The sequence below is a fragment of the Heloderma suspectum genome, chromosome 9 (genome assembly GCF_057233095.1).
Source record: "Heloderma suspectum isolate Gila_16-S chromosome 9, 16-S_ref, whole genome shotgun sequence".
NCBI classification, from domain to species: domain Eukaryota; kingdom Metazoa; phylum Chordata; class Lepidosauria; order Squamata; family Helodermatidae; genus Heloderma; species Heloderma suspectum.
The window spans coordinates 29,539,448-29,553,666 of NC_139466.1; the positions used below are offsets into that span (position 1 = coordinate 29,539,448).

Below are 14,219 nucleotides of genomic sequence, written 5' to 3' on the forward strand. Positions count from 1 at the left end.
TTACCTTAACCCAGCCTTCCCCAATCTGGTAAACTCAAGATGTGTTAGACTACAACTTCCATCTTCCCTAGCCAGTGTGGCCAATATGTCAGGCCACAACACATCTGGAGGGCACTAGGTTGGGGAAGGCTGCCTTACCCATTAAAAGCAACAACTGGAGTCATCGGCAACAAAATGTTGCAGTGTGGAGTGTTTCCATTCAGGATTCCAGCAATCAGTGTTCTGTGGCCACTGGACATCTTCAGCCCTTATTGAGCTGTTTTGAGGGGGTTTGCCTCCTTAAGATACCTCAGTCTTGTGTCTGGATTTTGTCATTTTGGCTATATAAGGACCGGCTCTTGGAGAATTGAGTGAATTCATTATTATCATATGATAACATAAATTATGTAAATTACAAATCAAGTAAGTTGCACAATGAGCAGATTAAATCCTTACTGCTTTATAAGTAGCAGCAATTAAACCATCAGCTACAGGGTAGAACTGCAGTACTATGAAATGGTGGGTGTTACCTTCTTCCCCTCCACCAAGTTGTCCCTACCCTTCTGTTTTCCCCATTGAACCAGAACACTGCAGGTCAGATCTGGACCATGATGTGGGAGGGTATCATTTCTGTTCGGCTAAGAACTTCAGCCCACTGGAGGCTACAGCAGCTTACCATTTATTTGTATTTTATATCTAACTCAGGCACTCCTAGCAGATTTACCTCCGGAGTTGGAAGAGATGGATTTCAATCATGCATCTCCAGAACCTGATGATACCTCATTCAGCTTATCCTCTTCATCAGAGAAAAATGCCTTGGACAGTTTGTGATCTCTTGACAAAGGAAACAACACAGTGTAGTTTGCCTGATGTGTATGTTTTGAACTAATTACATTTTGTTAGGCAAAACCCTTAAATATGAAGGGGAGAGATGGGGGTGGGATGGCAGACTAACAACCTTGTGTATTGGGTGTGGTTGATGATAGCTGCAAATTCAGAATTTTGTTTTTAACAAATGTGGAAGTTACTTGAGGAAAACAGACTTTTATTCTTCTAGCAACTATGCCTTGACGATGGTACCTTTATACTAATCTCTGTTTAGTAATAAAACCCTGATCTAAGCGGGGCATCAAGAATGGATGAGAAGTAGCCAATTATGCTAATAATTCAACCACATCTTCCAAATCTAGCCCACCAGTCCTGTTCAATCTGATGTTTTGCCTTCCCTTGTTCTTGCCCCCTTCTCAGGTAGGTGGACTCATAATTGGAAATTATGGGCTTCAACAAATCAGTGGGTAAAAGTTGGGCCTTCACTAAAATGATGATCATTCAAACCAGGGATCAAGCTAAAGAAGTGCTTTTTTAAATCTGTACATAACAGCAAATCATTGTGTCTTCTCTTGTCTTCACCCTTACCTAATGCCTGGAAAATTATTGGAAAGTAAACCTATTTAACTTAATTAGCTCCAATAAATTATTTTATGTATTGTAGCAGATGGAAGTTCTGAATGAAGATAGTCGGCTCTTATTAAAAATGCTTATTGGTTCAGGAAAGCAACCATTTCCAGTAGTGCAGGGACTTAATGCAGAGTCTCCCCTTAGAACACCCTGGTGATATGCGGCAATAAAGCCACAAAGATACAGTGTATACATGAATCCAAAGGGTGTGTGGATTCCTGTAGCTTATTTACAAGCACTCAGTCCGCAAGCCTCATCTGAAGGCTCCTCAGGACTAAGGCTTTGTAGTTTAAAATATAGCCTTCCCCCCATGACCCTTGGCAGAGAGAAGAGCTAGGAAAAATGCCAGTGTGTGCCCCAAGAGCAAGAGGCCTGGCTGTGAAAGGCATTGATGAAAGGTGTCCCCAAAGGAAGTATGTAAAATACTGTAATTCAGAAAACTGCTTGATTGGATTAGGATATATTAAACAAACAAAACCTGAGTTATGAATTGGCTCTGGCATATGGGCCACTTTCTTCAACTTGCTAGGCAATTAGAAGCCCATGCAGAACTGAGTTCGGTGACAAAACTGGATGTTCATCTTGAGATGTCTAGTGCTTAAATTGCCCATGTTCCTCTATTTCAACCAGTGCTGAGGACTGAGTTTGTTTTTAACCTTAACCATTTTCAGAATTTTGATCTACAGTTATGTATTTTGTGTCTTTGATTGGATAATGAAAATAGATATACATTTATATAGTTTGGGATATTGTTTCTCCCATGAATACATAAGAGAAATAAGAGCTGTTGCCAAAGTACCATAGCACAAACAAAAAAGGCACAGTTTTTCTCCTTTCGGAATTGTAAATTTTAAACCGAAACTGCTGTGAAAGAACTCTGTCATCCTACTCCTAAAGCAACCTCGCACAATGCTTGTAAGATCTATTTTGTATCTTCCTCACTCTGTTCACTGCCATACACTTCTGCTATTTCCTGACTTTTTCCACCTTATGTCTCTGCTTTCCTGCTTACTGCCCTCCCCAGCTTGAAAGGTCCAGGAGAGGCAACTATGGTAGAAATCCAACACCTTCCCAGCCTAGGAAGATAAGTGTAGTAGCCAAGAGGGAAGAGGTGTTTCTACTTGACTTCTTATCCAAGGGCAATCATTCCTTGCCCTGGGCCAGGAAGAAAATGGCTAACTGCTCCTCTGTATGAAACTTCTGATCTACTTAGCTATGAGTGCAGATGTGCATACTCAGCACTAAAAAAGGGTGAAAAGGGAATTATTATTCTGCACCTGAAAAATCAAAATGTGCGCCAAGGAAAGCTATGTTCCTTTGACTGTTACATAGCATAGTTCTGCCATGCTTTCCATTTTCTACTTTGCTTCATTCTGTGGAGGGACAAGGAATTATACAAGATATTGAAGCCCCCATCTCCCCACCTGCCCTATCGCTCTCCCCAGCCACCCCCAGCCACTAGGAAACTCATTCAACACCACACTGGCTTCTGAAATGTTAGCAGGCACTGCCCATAAACCTTTTCTAGCATATCATTATAGCAATGAGGGCTAGGGACCTGCTTTAAAAAAATGAAAATGTAGATTCTCAGGAAGTTGAATTCTGTGCCCACTTGTCATGCTGTGCATGTTTTCTGCGCTCTCGTAGAATTATGGCATGTGCACATCCATTCTATGAGGAATAAAAATAGAACTTGAAATGTGTGTCTGCAGTAAGAGCCTGAGAAAGATGAGTTTAACCCTTAGTGACAATGGTAGGAAGGGGTGAGGAAGAGATGGTCATGTGGGTAGCAGTTAGAGAAAGAAGGATATTGTTTGAGAGTATGGGGAACAACAGCCAAACATACACTCCTTTTTTTCCAGCCTTTCTTGTCTGTAGCTGTTGAACTCCGCCTGTAGGATATATCATAGGTGTCATCTGACTCAAAGTCCTTTCCACTAGCACAGAATTAGGTCATATGGATTGTTTTCCATAGGACAGGGGTGGGCAAAATGTAGATTGGGATCTACCGGTAGATCTCTGGGTGATTTGCAATAGATGGGCAAGAATTTCTGACTCCCAGTTGTTTTATGTATAGCAACAACAAAATGACTATTTCCACCTTAATTAGGCTGCTGAAATTAAGAAAGCTTGGAGTATCCAGTAGTGGACTTTTGTGTGAAAGGACTGTGAGTTCAGTTTTAGTACTGAAAAAAAGTTCTTAGGCTCAGAATGCGCTCAGAGAAGTGGAGGCTGGTGGCTCCAATGTCATTGGGGTGATGAATCCCCTCTGTGTTTCAGTCAAAATGCTAAAGGAGCTATCTAAGGTGCGAAAGCACCTTGGACAGCTCCTTTAGTGTTCTGACTGAAACCTGGAGTGGATTCACCACCCCATCGACATCGGAGCCACCAGCCTCCACTGGCTCAGAGGAATCCTATTCTTTAATTCTTTTGCTCCTGGCTTCAGTTGGTGAACTGTGTGGTTCTAGATTAAAAAAAAAAAAAAAGTAGTCTGTACGACAACCCTGAAGTCTGCCCGGTCTTGCCATAGGATAGAGTGGAAAAGATCTATACAAATCTGAATTGCCTTGCAAAGTATCTTAATGGTGAAACCTTTTTTTTCACATACTGTTTCAGTTTGATTGGCACAATGCAACACTAGGGTTGCTTTGCCAAGTACACTGCTTGGTATGATCAATTCTGTGTGTAGCATAGTTGAGTCTCTGAAAAATCAAGGAATTGCCAACAATTCAGCCAAAAGGTTAGTTTTCTGTACTTAACTATCTCCCATGTAGGTGCCCAGATTTTGATGATATAAAGGTGCTGATCTCTTCCTTCTGTCCTGACTTTAAAATTTCGAACTATACTAGAAGTGCAGTACGAAAGCTTGAATACTTCTTATGCTCATCCCTTGTGATTGTTTAACTGGAAAACTTGGGAGTAAATTTGATTATTTTATAAATCATTTACATAGGACTTTTGTTGTGCCATAGAACTGTATTCATTCTGTTGGCAACTTTGGACAATAAGTTGTTCTGATTTTACAGGCATGACACAGCCAGTGAGTCCGTGGGCTCAGGTGGGATTTGCATATAGCTCTGCGAGACATAAATCTAACATTCTTTTGAGGATATGACAGTTCTGGCTGTGATCTGAGATGGCTCATTGACACAGATGTTAACATTCTTCAAGTGATGCAAATAGCATTTTTATTTATTAAATATATTTAAATGATTTCTTTGCCACCTTCCTACACTGAAGTATACTCAAGGTGGTTTAGAGTAAAACAAGAGATCATATGCATGTTTGAATGGGCTACCACTTATCCACTAGAGCAGAAATCTTCAGTCTTTTCAGACCCAGGGCGCACATTTGTAACTAGAACCTGCAATGCAGACCCACATCTAATTTATTAATCCTTCTTATCTCTTATCCTGCTTTTCTCTCTCGAGACTAAAGGGAGAGGTTCCTGTACCTATTACTTGTTGCATCGAACAGGGGATTTTGGCGGGATCAGCTTGTTGTGGAGGAGAAAATCTGTTGCTGGTGAAATTCCCTTTTCTACACAGCTATGATAGGAATAGGAGTCTGGTCCTCTTCACCTCTGGTTCCCCACCCCCTCCCATCTTGCTCTTTGAAAACAAAAAGAAAATCGTAGCAATGCCGCTGCTGTGACACACTCTTAGATCCTGACCTGCCAATCAAGGACTTACACTAAGACATACTATTAAGTCAAAGCCCTTTCCAACTTCATGATGTCCTATCTGTGCATGAACTTAATGACTTCACCACACTGACCAAATTCTTTAACCTGGGAGGCAAGGGGCCAAACGGTATCAGAATACTGGAACAGTCTTTGGTAGTAGGCACTGTACTGTATTCTTTCACAGAGTAGATTCTGAAGTTCTTTTTTTACTGGAGAACCCTCTTCCCACATGGATTAATGTCAACCTCAGATGGGCTATCATATTAAATACTGTTTTATTTGAAAGGTTATGGGACTCTATAGTAAGAGTAGCTTGAACAAAACGACAAATGTTTGCTTGTCTTATGTTTTCTGGTTAGATCTGGAATATTAATTATTTAATTTAATTTAATTAACACAGTACTTCAAAAACCCCAAAACATTTTTTACATGCTACCTCTGCAAGATGACATCACCTTAGATGCCACACCAGGCTATAATGTGACTTTTCACACCCTTAGGCAATAAATAGCTTCCAGCAAATGGATATGTTTTCTTTCAGGGTTTTTTTTGGCCATTGCCTAGTGATAAATACTGTTACTGAATATTGGATTTTTTTTTTGTTTGGATTTATTTTTGTTATTCTAATATTAGCACTATGAAAAGAACTGATGGCTGATATGTTAGGCAGGGGTGTGTGTGTGTGTGTGTGTGTGTGTGAGAGAGAGAGAGAGAGAGTTTTTATGACACTGAAATATTCCTATATTGTAAAGGCTCAACTCCCTGGGAACGTTTCCTGCAAGGGTCCCATTGAAAAGAGTGGGAGTTGTACAAGTTCCCCACAGGATTTTGCCTTAAAGTTAAAATGGATATGATAATAGATAAGTTGATGGCTGTAGGTCTTCTCCCCACCCCAGTTTTTCTCTTGGAGTAGCTGTTGCAATGCATGTTGCAACAGTATAGCATTAATGCCAGTGCCAAAGGACACTAAAAACTGGGCTAGTGCCAGAGTTGCTTTGGCCCATGGTCAAGCTCTATCAATGGGGCCTAACCCTACCTTTGTAATTGTCCAACACTTCTAGTTACCTTCCCAACATGCGTCTCTCAGCTAGAGATGCCAGCTACTTAGGAACTAAAGGGTAACTCCTTCCCTTTTAGTAACCTCCCTTGCTATGCTGGAGGGTACAGGGGAGTGTTTTAAACTAAAGTTTTTCTCCTGTTTTAACCCCCTCTTTCCTGGCCTTCACAGTAGGCTCCACCTACCTCTTTGGCCAAAACTGGCCATGCCTAATCAACATTCCTGTAAATTATTATTATTTTTTTAAAGAAACAGGAAGGGCATAGTATACTTCAAAAAACTAAGTTCTGCAGAAATTCACTGAGGTTGCATGTTCTTACAACCTTGTTGCCCTGCCACATCAATGGATGGTTCGGAACTTAATTTGCTGTCAAAGATAGCATGTGTGATACCAAAATGCACACGTATGTTTTGGATTTTCAGTACAAAGGAAAATGTGTTAGCATTTTCAAATGGCCCTTTCAATTCCTCACCAACTTTTCCCCAGGATAAAATTCACTGGCCTGTAACAGTCTTCTGCAATAGTGAATTAGCTCTCCTTCGCTACCCTAGAACGTTTGGTGTGCAGGAATTAGATTAGATGTTTAAAAGGAACACACACCATTTGAACAAAGTAATGCTTTTTTCTAAGAAAGAAAGGAAACAAGGCCTGCTCTCCCACGGAAGTGTCATACAGTGGCTTGGTCCTAAATCTTGCAGGACCGGAAAATTAGGTGGTTGGGATCAGGCATGCTAACTGTGCCCGAACTGTGTATCTTAGGACAGGTACAATTCACAGAAAGCTAAGTGTGCTTTGGTCCTGTGGATATTGGTGAGACGTGGACTCACGGATCCTTAAGACATGTTGATTTCAGCGGGACTTGGTCTGTGCAAAATTTGTCTGGATTGTATCAAGAAGTGTTGCACCAGTGTGTTGGGTTGGTTTTAAAAGAACACAGTTCAGTCACACTTGCATCCAACATCCTATTACACTGTTACGTTAACATAATAAAATGGGACTTTGAGCTGTTATATCTACTAAAGGGGTGGTGCAAGGAAGAGAAACATTTATTATTATTTATTGCATTTATATCCTGCCTTTTTTCTCCTTAAGGAACCCTAGGCGGCATACATAATTCTCCTCCCCTCCAGTTTATCCTCACAACAACAATCCTGTGAGGTGGGTTGGGCTGAGAGTCTGTGACTGACCCAAAGTCACCCAGCGAGCTTCCATGGCTAAGTGGGGATTAGAACCCGGATCTCCTGGCTCCCAGTCCAACACTCTAGCCACTACACCACACTGGCTGTCATTGGCAAATGACTTCCTGTAACAGTGGCATAGTGCTAGGAATCTGCCACTTGGACAGATGTTGAGCAAACACATCCGTGCAGAAAGGAAAGTCTGTTCCTTTCCTCTGTGCCCCCCACCCCCAATGCATACACACACAGAAGACAAAGACTTTTGAGTAACTGGAGGACCACTAGTCAGGGTTGCAGCTGCTGGAAATTCAGTGGCACAAGGAGATGAAGGGAAAGGAAGACAAAGAGTTACAACAGAAGTCTGCTGTATTAGCTTCTTGTCCTTTCAACTTCTTGCATTGCAGTAATCCTCTTCTGTTAGCAAAGGATCTACTAGTGTACACCATCCGCTGTTGTGTACAATGCATGGGAAGCAGGAGAAAATAAAATACATTGTCATTCTTGATGAGTTGGTAAACATCCAAATGCAAAAACTTGCATATCCTCCTCTCCTGGCCCAATAGTATCAGTTATTTGCTGGATAATTTCCTAGCAAGTTATATGCAAAACCAGTTTTGGATCAAACATGAACAACACTTTATAACTGTTCATTGTGAATGATCTTTCACTGTTCAATGTTAAGCTGCTAGGTGTACGTTGGCAGCTGCGTAGATGATCTCAACATGAAGTGGTCAATGCGATCTCAGTACGTAAGCTACCCTTGTAAAGCTCCCCCATTCTTTTGCTGTAGTAACACTTGACTTCAGTTTTTGTTGAAAGCTTCTGAAGGTTTTAAGTATTTTGTGTTTTTGTTTGTTTTTAATATAAACTGATATACTATTAAAATGTGCCAACAAAGTCGAAGTAATTATCTTTTAACATAATGTCCGTTTGGCCAGTTTGGGCAAGTTTTGTAAATTTAGTGTGATTTTAAAACTGAATTTCTCTGTGAAACTCAGTATTTATATTGCAATTTTATGACATGTAAATGGTATGTGTAGCAAGAAAACTATGACAGATATTTAACTTGAGTACCTCCACTGTAACCCAAGATACATGATCTTGGTTTATTGGATAGATGGATTCCATCCATTTGTATTGATCTTGTTTCTGTGTATATATAAGGATATTTATAATCTTGTATTAACAAAATCCATCACACACAGAAAAGGTTATTTCCTTCATTAGAAACCTGCTCAGCTATTTTTATATAAAATTGGTCTCTGCCTTAACTTTTTTTGTGAAAATTTGTGCCATAAAGTTTTTAACGTATCAACAGATAGCTTACCAAATTTGATTTGGTTCACATTTTAAAGTAAAATATGAATATTGGGTTTGGGTTACTGAATAGTTTCAAAGTCACCTATTTTGTTATGGACTGTTCTTCAAATGTATCCATCCTATATAGCTGCATCATTTTTTTTCTTACTATGTTTCTCCTTTTTTGTAGTGCTTTTTCTTTCTTTTCTTTTTTTTTGCATCCACACTGAAATGCACACTCTTAATAATTCCAGGAATTGTCACTGTTTTTTGTTTGTTTGTTTATTCAGTTTACCAGATATAGTTTGGCAAAACCTTAATTAATTAATTAATTGAGTTGCTTGTTACAAAACTTTTATCTGTTAGGTCAAATTGGTTATAGTAAAGGGCTAACTACCTTTGCTACCTTTGTCTATTACACTCAAGGATATTTTTCTACATCTACCAGATCTTTAAGACTGGAGAAATTCAATAAAAGCTAAGTGATTCGTTTTCCTACATGAAGTTTTCAGTTTCTGTATTAATTATCATTGGCCTGTAAGAATTCACTATTCAGATAAATGTGGCTTTCACATTCTTGAAGTCCCCAGTAAAACCAGTAGTAATAAATGATTGATGATGATGATTGTTGATTATATTAGCGTACTGCCCACCAATGGTGGGACTGTTGTGTGCAATAGTTGTCCTGGTTATTTTTACCCCATATCCCCATGTTTATTCTTCACCATAGCTTCTGGGCTGTTAAAAATGGTATTTATGCCATTCTTAGTATGAAGTTTGTTGACTGCTAGGCATTCACAGTAGGTCAGGTTTTTGCAGGGAGGAGAGATTGGTGTCATGCCTGCTGATGTCAGAAATAAATTGACGTATCTTTAAGGCGGTGATATCCCCCTATGTAGTTACTAAGACAAAAGAGCTTTTTGGAGGATTCTGTCCCAGGTAAAAGAGTGAACGTTCCCAAAACGCAGTGCTATTACATTTCTCTCTGTCAGTATTCTGATGATGTATCTCCTGCTCATGACACCATGATTCAGGAGGAAAAGATGAACAGACAGACAAATAGAAACTTCCAACAATCAGACGTGAGCTTCTTTACCTTGTGTCCAGACCTTGTTCTTTTTCAGGCCTCCGTAATTCTCTGCCCTCAGAGAACTTATACAGGTTGTCTCTGGACACAGATGCTCTTCATGTGGCAATGTGCAATGGTCCTACTCCTGACTGCAGCTCTAAAGCTGTGCCTGCTCCATATCCATGCCTCTTCTTCCCAAGGAATCATTAATCTTCTGGATGCCCTTCTTCTGGGACCCAAGAAGCAGAATCAAAACTTGAAGCCCCATCCAGCGAAAGGGTCCCAGGAAGACCCTGCCTCCTAAGCCTTTGCAAGGCTGTTTTGCGGTTTCTTAACTTACAGGCAGCAGCATTTTTTCTTCCTCCTGCACATCTCCCTTATTTAGACTGTCTAGGGTAGATTGCAGGAAACTGCCATTAAATCCAGCAACCTCACTGGGCAGGGCTGCAGCTTCATCATTACCAGTACTGAATGCCTCTAAACCCAAGGTTGTGGAGGCAATTTTAGTCCCATTCTCCTGTCCTTGCCTGTGGCACAAAGGGCAATCCAGAATAAGAACAGCCATGCTGGATCAGACCAAGGGTCCATATAGTCCAGCATTCTGTTCCCATAGTGGCCAAACAGTTGCCCACAGGAAACCCACAAGCAGGACATGAATGCAACAGCACCCTCATGCTTGGGTTCCCCAGTAATTGGTGTACATAGGCATATGCCTGATACTGGAGGTACCATATAGCCATCAGGACTAGTAGCCATCGGTAGTCTTCTCCAGGAATTTGTCTAACCCCCTTTTAAAGCCATCTAAATTGGTGGCCATCACCACATCTTGTGGTGGTGAATTCCACAGTTCATGAGCTGTGTGAAGAGGGACTTCCTTTAATCTGTCCTGAATCTCTCACCAATCAGCTACATGCAATGAGCCCGGGTTCTAGTATTATGAGAGAGGGAGAAAACTTTATCCAGGTCTTCAAGGTGAAATGGAACACTATGACCACATATCTACCCATACACAGAGACACTATGCCTGAATAGACCAGGCAAGTCAGATGGGCTATCCAATGTCCAGGGTAATCTCTTTCCCTGCTCTCACTCGGGGTAAGGATTCTCAGAGACTAAAGGACTACAAATCCATCCTATAGGCTTACAATGTAGGATAAAATCTTGGCCAAGCAACAACATAGGGATGGAGGAGGAAATAATTAATCAAGGCCCATGCAGTCCAGCTGCATAAGAATGTGAGCACCCTTCACCTTCCCCACATGAGCATGGCAGAAAGCCCTTTCTAACCCCACCTCTGGCCATAAATCTAACCCACAATTCAAGAATGCATCCCTGGCACAGAGGGAATAGCTCCAGCACCAGAAATTTCTCTCTTGCTGCAGGTTCCCTCCAGATATTTTTGGCTAGAATTTCTATCACCCCCCAGCCAGCATAACCAATAGTCATGGGTTACAGGAGTTGTATTCCAATACATCTGGATGGCATTTGGTTGCCTACCCCTGCACACGAAAAATGATTTTTAACTTGTAAGGTATAGTGATATGCTATGTGAGAGTCCATATTTACAGGTCCATGAGGTATTCCTCCGTATCCGGTCCTATGTCTTAATATAGATGTATTGTAAGTCCCAATCCCATGACTACTACTCATGTAGATCCTACTCCCAATTACTTCACAGAGAACAGGTGCTGGTCATACAGATCTACAAAAGAGACACCATCCTCCAAAGCTAACTGTAGCAGTTTTGGATTCCACAACATTTGACAGCATGGAATATGTGAAGGCTCGTATTTGAAGCCACAAACTCACTGTCTCCATTCTCTGAAGACACATTTGTTATAAGAAGACCCCCAGATAAGAAACTTGCATCTAGAAGCTCTGAAAGGAAAGGGTCTTCCAAAGAGAATATTTCCTCTAGGAGACGGAGGAGGGACTTCTTTTTCTCAGGAGGAGAGGACGGCACGATACAGGTGAGATCATCCAAGGTTCCCCAAAATTAGGAAGGGGAGCACTTTTCTTGGCTCAGGTTCTCCAGCCTGCTCAGAAGCCTCTGCAGTCTTGTCCCCAAGAAGGTGAAATATATCCTGAAGAAGGCCCGAATCTGGACCAAAGACAAAAAAGATGCTTTCCCAAGCTTGAAAGCATTGCATCTCAAGAAGAGCCAACAGCGATGAAGGAAGGTCTCAGTACTGCCCTTTCTTCAACACGTGTTTAGTTTCCAGGTTGTTTGATGGAGTGATTCTGAGTGAGGATGCAGAAATAGGTTTTGCCAAAAGATCTATCATTACTAGTTGGCTCTAGTGGTGACATCTTACTAGGTCTGTAGGTCTTGCAGCCTGGTCCTTACAGCTGGCTTTGTTGTCTACACCCTGCACCTTTGTGGAGCTAGAAGCATTTGTCTCCATCTCCCACTTTCACCCTTTGGTTTTTGATTTCTGTTTTTAAATTTACATATGCCCACCAGAGAACTGCCCTCAGTAGTAATAGAGGGTTTCCTTGTCACAGTTTTCTAAAGGCCAAACTACGTGTGATGTTATTGACGTTTTCAAATAACCTGCCTTATTTTGTTGAAAAAGCCACCATGGCTTTCCTATCTGAAACATGTTCCCAACCCGAACTGGGTCCCCGTGCCAGTTTTCTGCAAAAAAAAAAAAAAATACCACTCTCTCCTGGTGGCTTTTTGCTCCCAAAACTGTATATTGAAAACAGCACCCTTCAGGGGCAAAGAGCAGCCAGGTAGAGGACAATTTTCAGCTGAAAACCAGTGTGGTCCCTGGCCCGAATCAGGATTGTGGCCCTATGACTGCTTTTTCTCCAAATTAAAGGGGCCCAGTTAAGCAAGCTTGTTTAAACACTGGAATATCATCACGTGTAATGTGACCCTGGATAAGTTTTTGTGAGGTTCGTGGGGGGGTGGAGCAGTTGTGCAGCTTTGCAAGGTTGATACATTATGGACATGTCAGTGATAACTATAAGGTCAACCTTCCCCAACCTGGTGCCCTCTAGATTATTGGACTACAATTCCCATCACTTACAGCGAGCATGTTGTATGGGGATTGTGGGAGTTGTAGTCCAACACTTCTGCAGGACACCAAGTTGGGGAAGACTGCTATAACATGTCCTTGTATGGCCTGCCCATAAGAAAAGTGTATTTCTTACTAGTACGTAAAGCAGAGGGCTGAGTTCAATTTCAGAGAAGATATCAGGGCTGCATTCCAGTGGCAGGTGGGGCCAAATGCAAAAACTTGGGGCAAAAGGCATAGGGCCCAAATCCTTCTTTCTTTCTTTTTACCACCATGTTATAGTTTAAAGCTCTTACTGCCAGGAACTAAACCATAGGAACTAAGCTCTCTCATCTGAAATTTCAAACTTTTAGAATGGGGGAGAAAATATGCAAAAGCTGAGAAGCCACCAAACAATTGATAGGGAAAGGAGTGGGGGCCTGGAGAAGGGGACAGAGCCATCTGGTTCCCCACCCCTGATGTAGAAAGTAATAATTTCTGTAATGGCTTTCACTATGTGAAGTATACCTGAACAAGCAATCCCATACAGTAATTTGGACTGAGTCATGGTACCTTACCAATACATTTCATGCCCATGTTGTGCAGTCATCAAAAAGGCTGTAAAAGAAAAGCACTGATATTTCCATTCAGTAGGTTCACATCCACATAGCATAGCAACTGCTATATGGGATGCACTGAAATAGTCCTGTTTCCCCACATATCACACATTGTGCATATTTATTTATTTGAAGTATATTATGCTGCTCCTTAGCCAAAAAGGATCCCGGCGCAGCTTGCTTATGATCAATTAAACAAGACAGTCCCTGCCCACAAGCTTACAGCCTAAAAAGATATGACAAACAAGGGGAAAGGATGGGGGATTAGTTTTTCCAGGAGGGCTGGCAGAATGGCCCTGCTCTCCCCCTCTCTCCTCCCTCAGTAGAGCCTGCTGTAATATCTGCTGGTGGTAACAGCTGAGGGAGGAGGAGCCTTCGTGAGGGAGGCCTTTCAGAAGGAATGGTTGATGATCATTATATGTTCACTTCCTGAACACTTTTCAGTATTATTGTGTGCTTTTGCTGTTATTTGTACATCTTTACCCCACCCCACCCTGCAACAGCTTCAGTAATGAAGGCTAGGGGAACTGTAGTTCAAGCTACCAGAAATTAATTTTCTTCCCTTGCTCAATCAGCTGGTATAGAAATCTTGGTTAAAGCAGTTTACCTCACCCACAACCCATGTTGAGAGAAAGGAATGCTGAATGCTTTTGTATTTGCAGCATGTACAGTGAGGCCAAATAAATACATTAAACATGTTTGCAAAAATAAAAATGGGAACGTAAGTATTGCCTTGCTGGATAGATTTAGATGGAGTTCCTCGTGTTCTCACCCAGAAATCATCTGGTCTGCTGGATTCTATCAGGGCTGTAGCTCGCTAGTCCCAAGTTTAGACTAGTTGCCAAAGCTCTCTTGGCAGTTTACAAAACAAAAC

General features: G+C 41.4%; 1 protein-coding gene across 3 annotated transcripts in view; it reads left to right on the forward strand.

Moving 5' to 3' along the window:
• Positions 1 to 3,946, forward strand: part of HDX (highly divergent homeobox) — a 56,717-nt gene extending 52,771 nt beyond the window's left edge. For 2 of the 3 annotated variants that reach the window (XM_084814030.1, XM_084814031.1), the window contains one exon: positions 685 to 3,729. In XM_084814030.1, coding sequence (XP_084670156.1) covers positions 685 to 810 — 126 coding nt within the window. In that variant the 3' untranslated portion in view covers positions 811 to 3,729. Of the gene's footprint in view, positions 1 to 684; positions 3,730 to 3,829 lie in introns of those variants that run through there. The other variant, XR_014784837.1, reaches the window with a different exon arrangement.
• Positions 3,947 to 14,219: the final 10,273 nt, after the last annotated feature.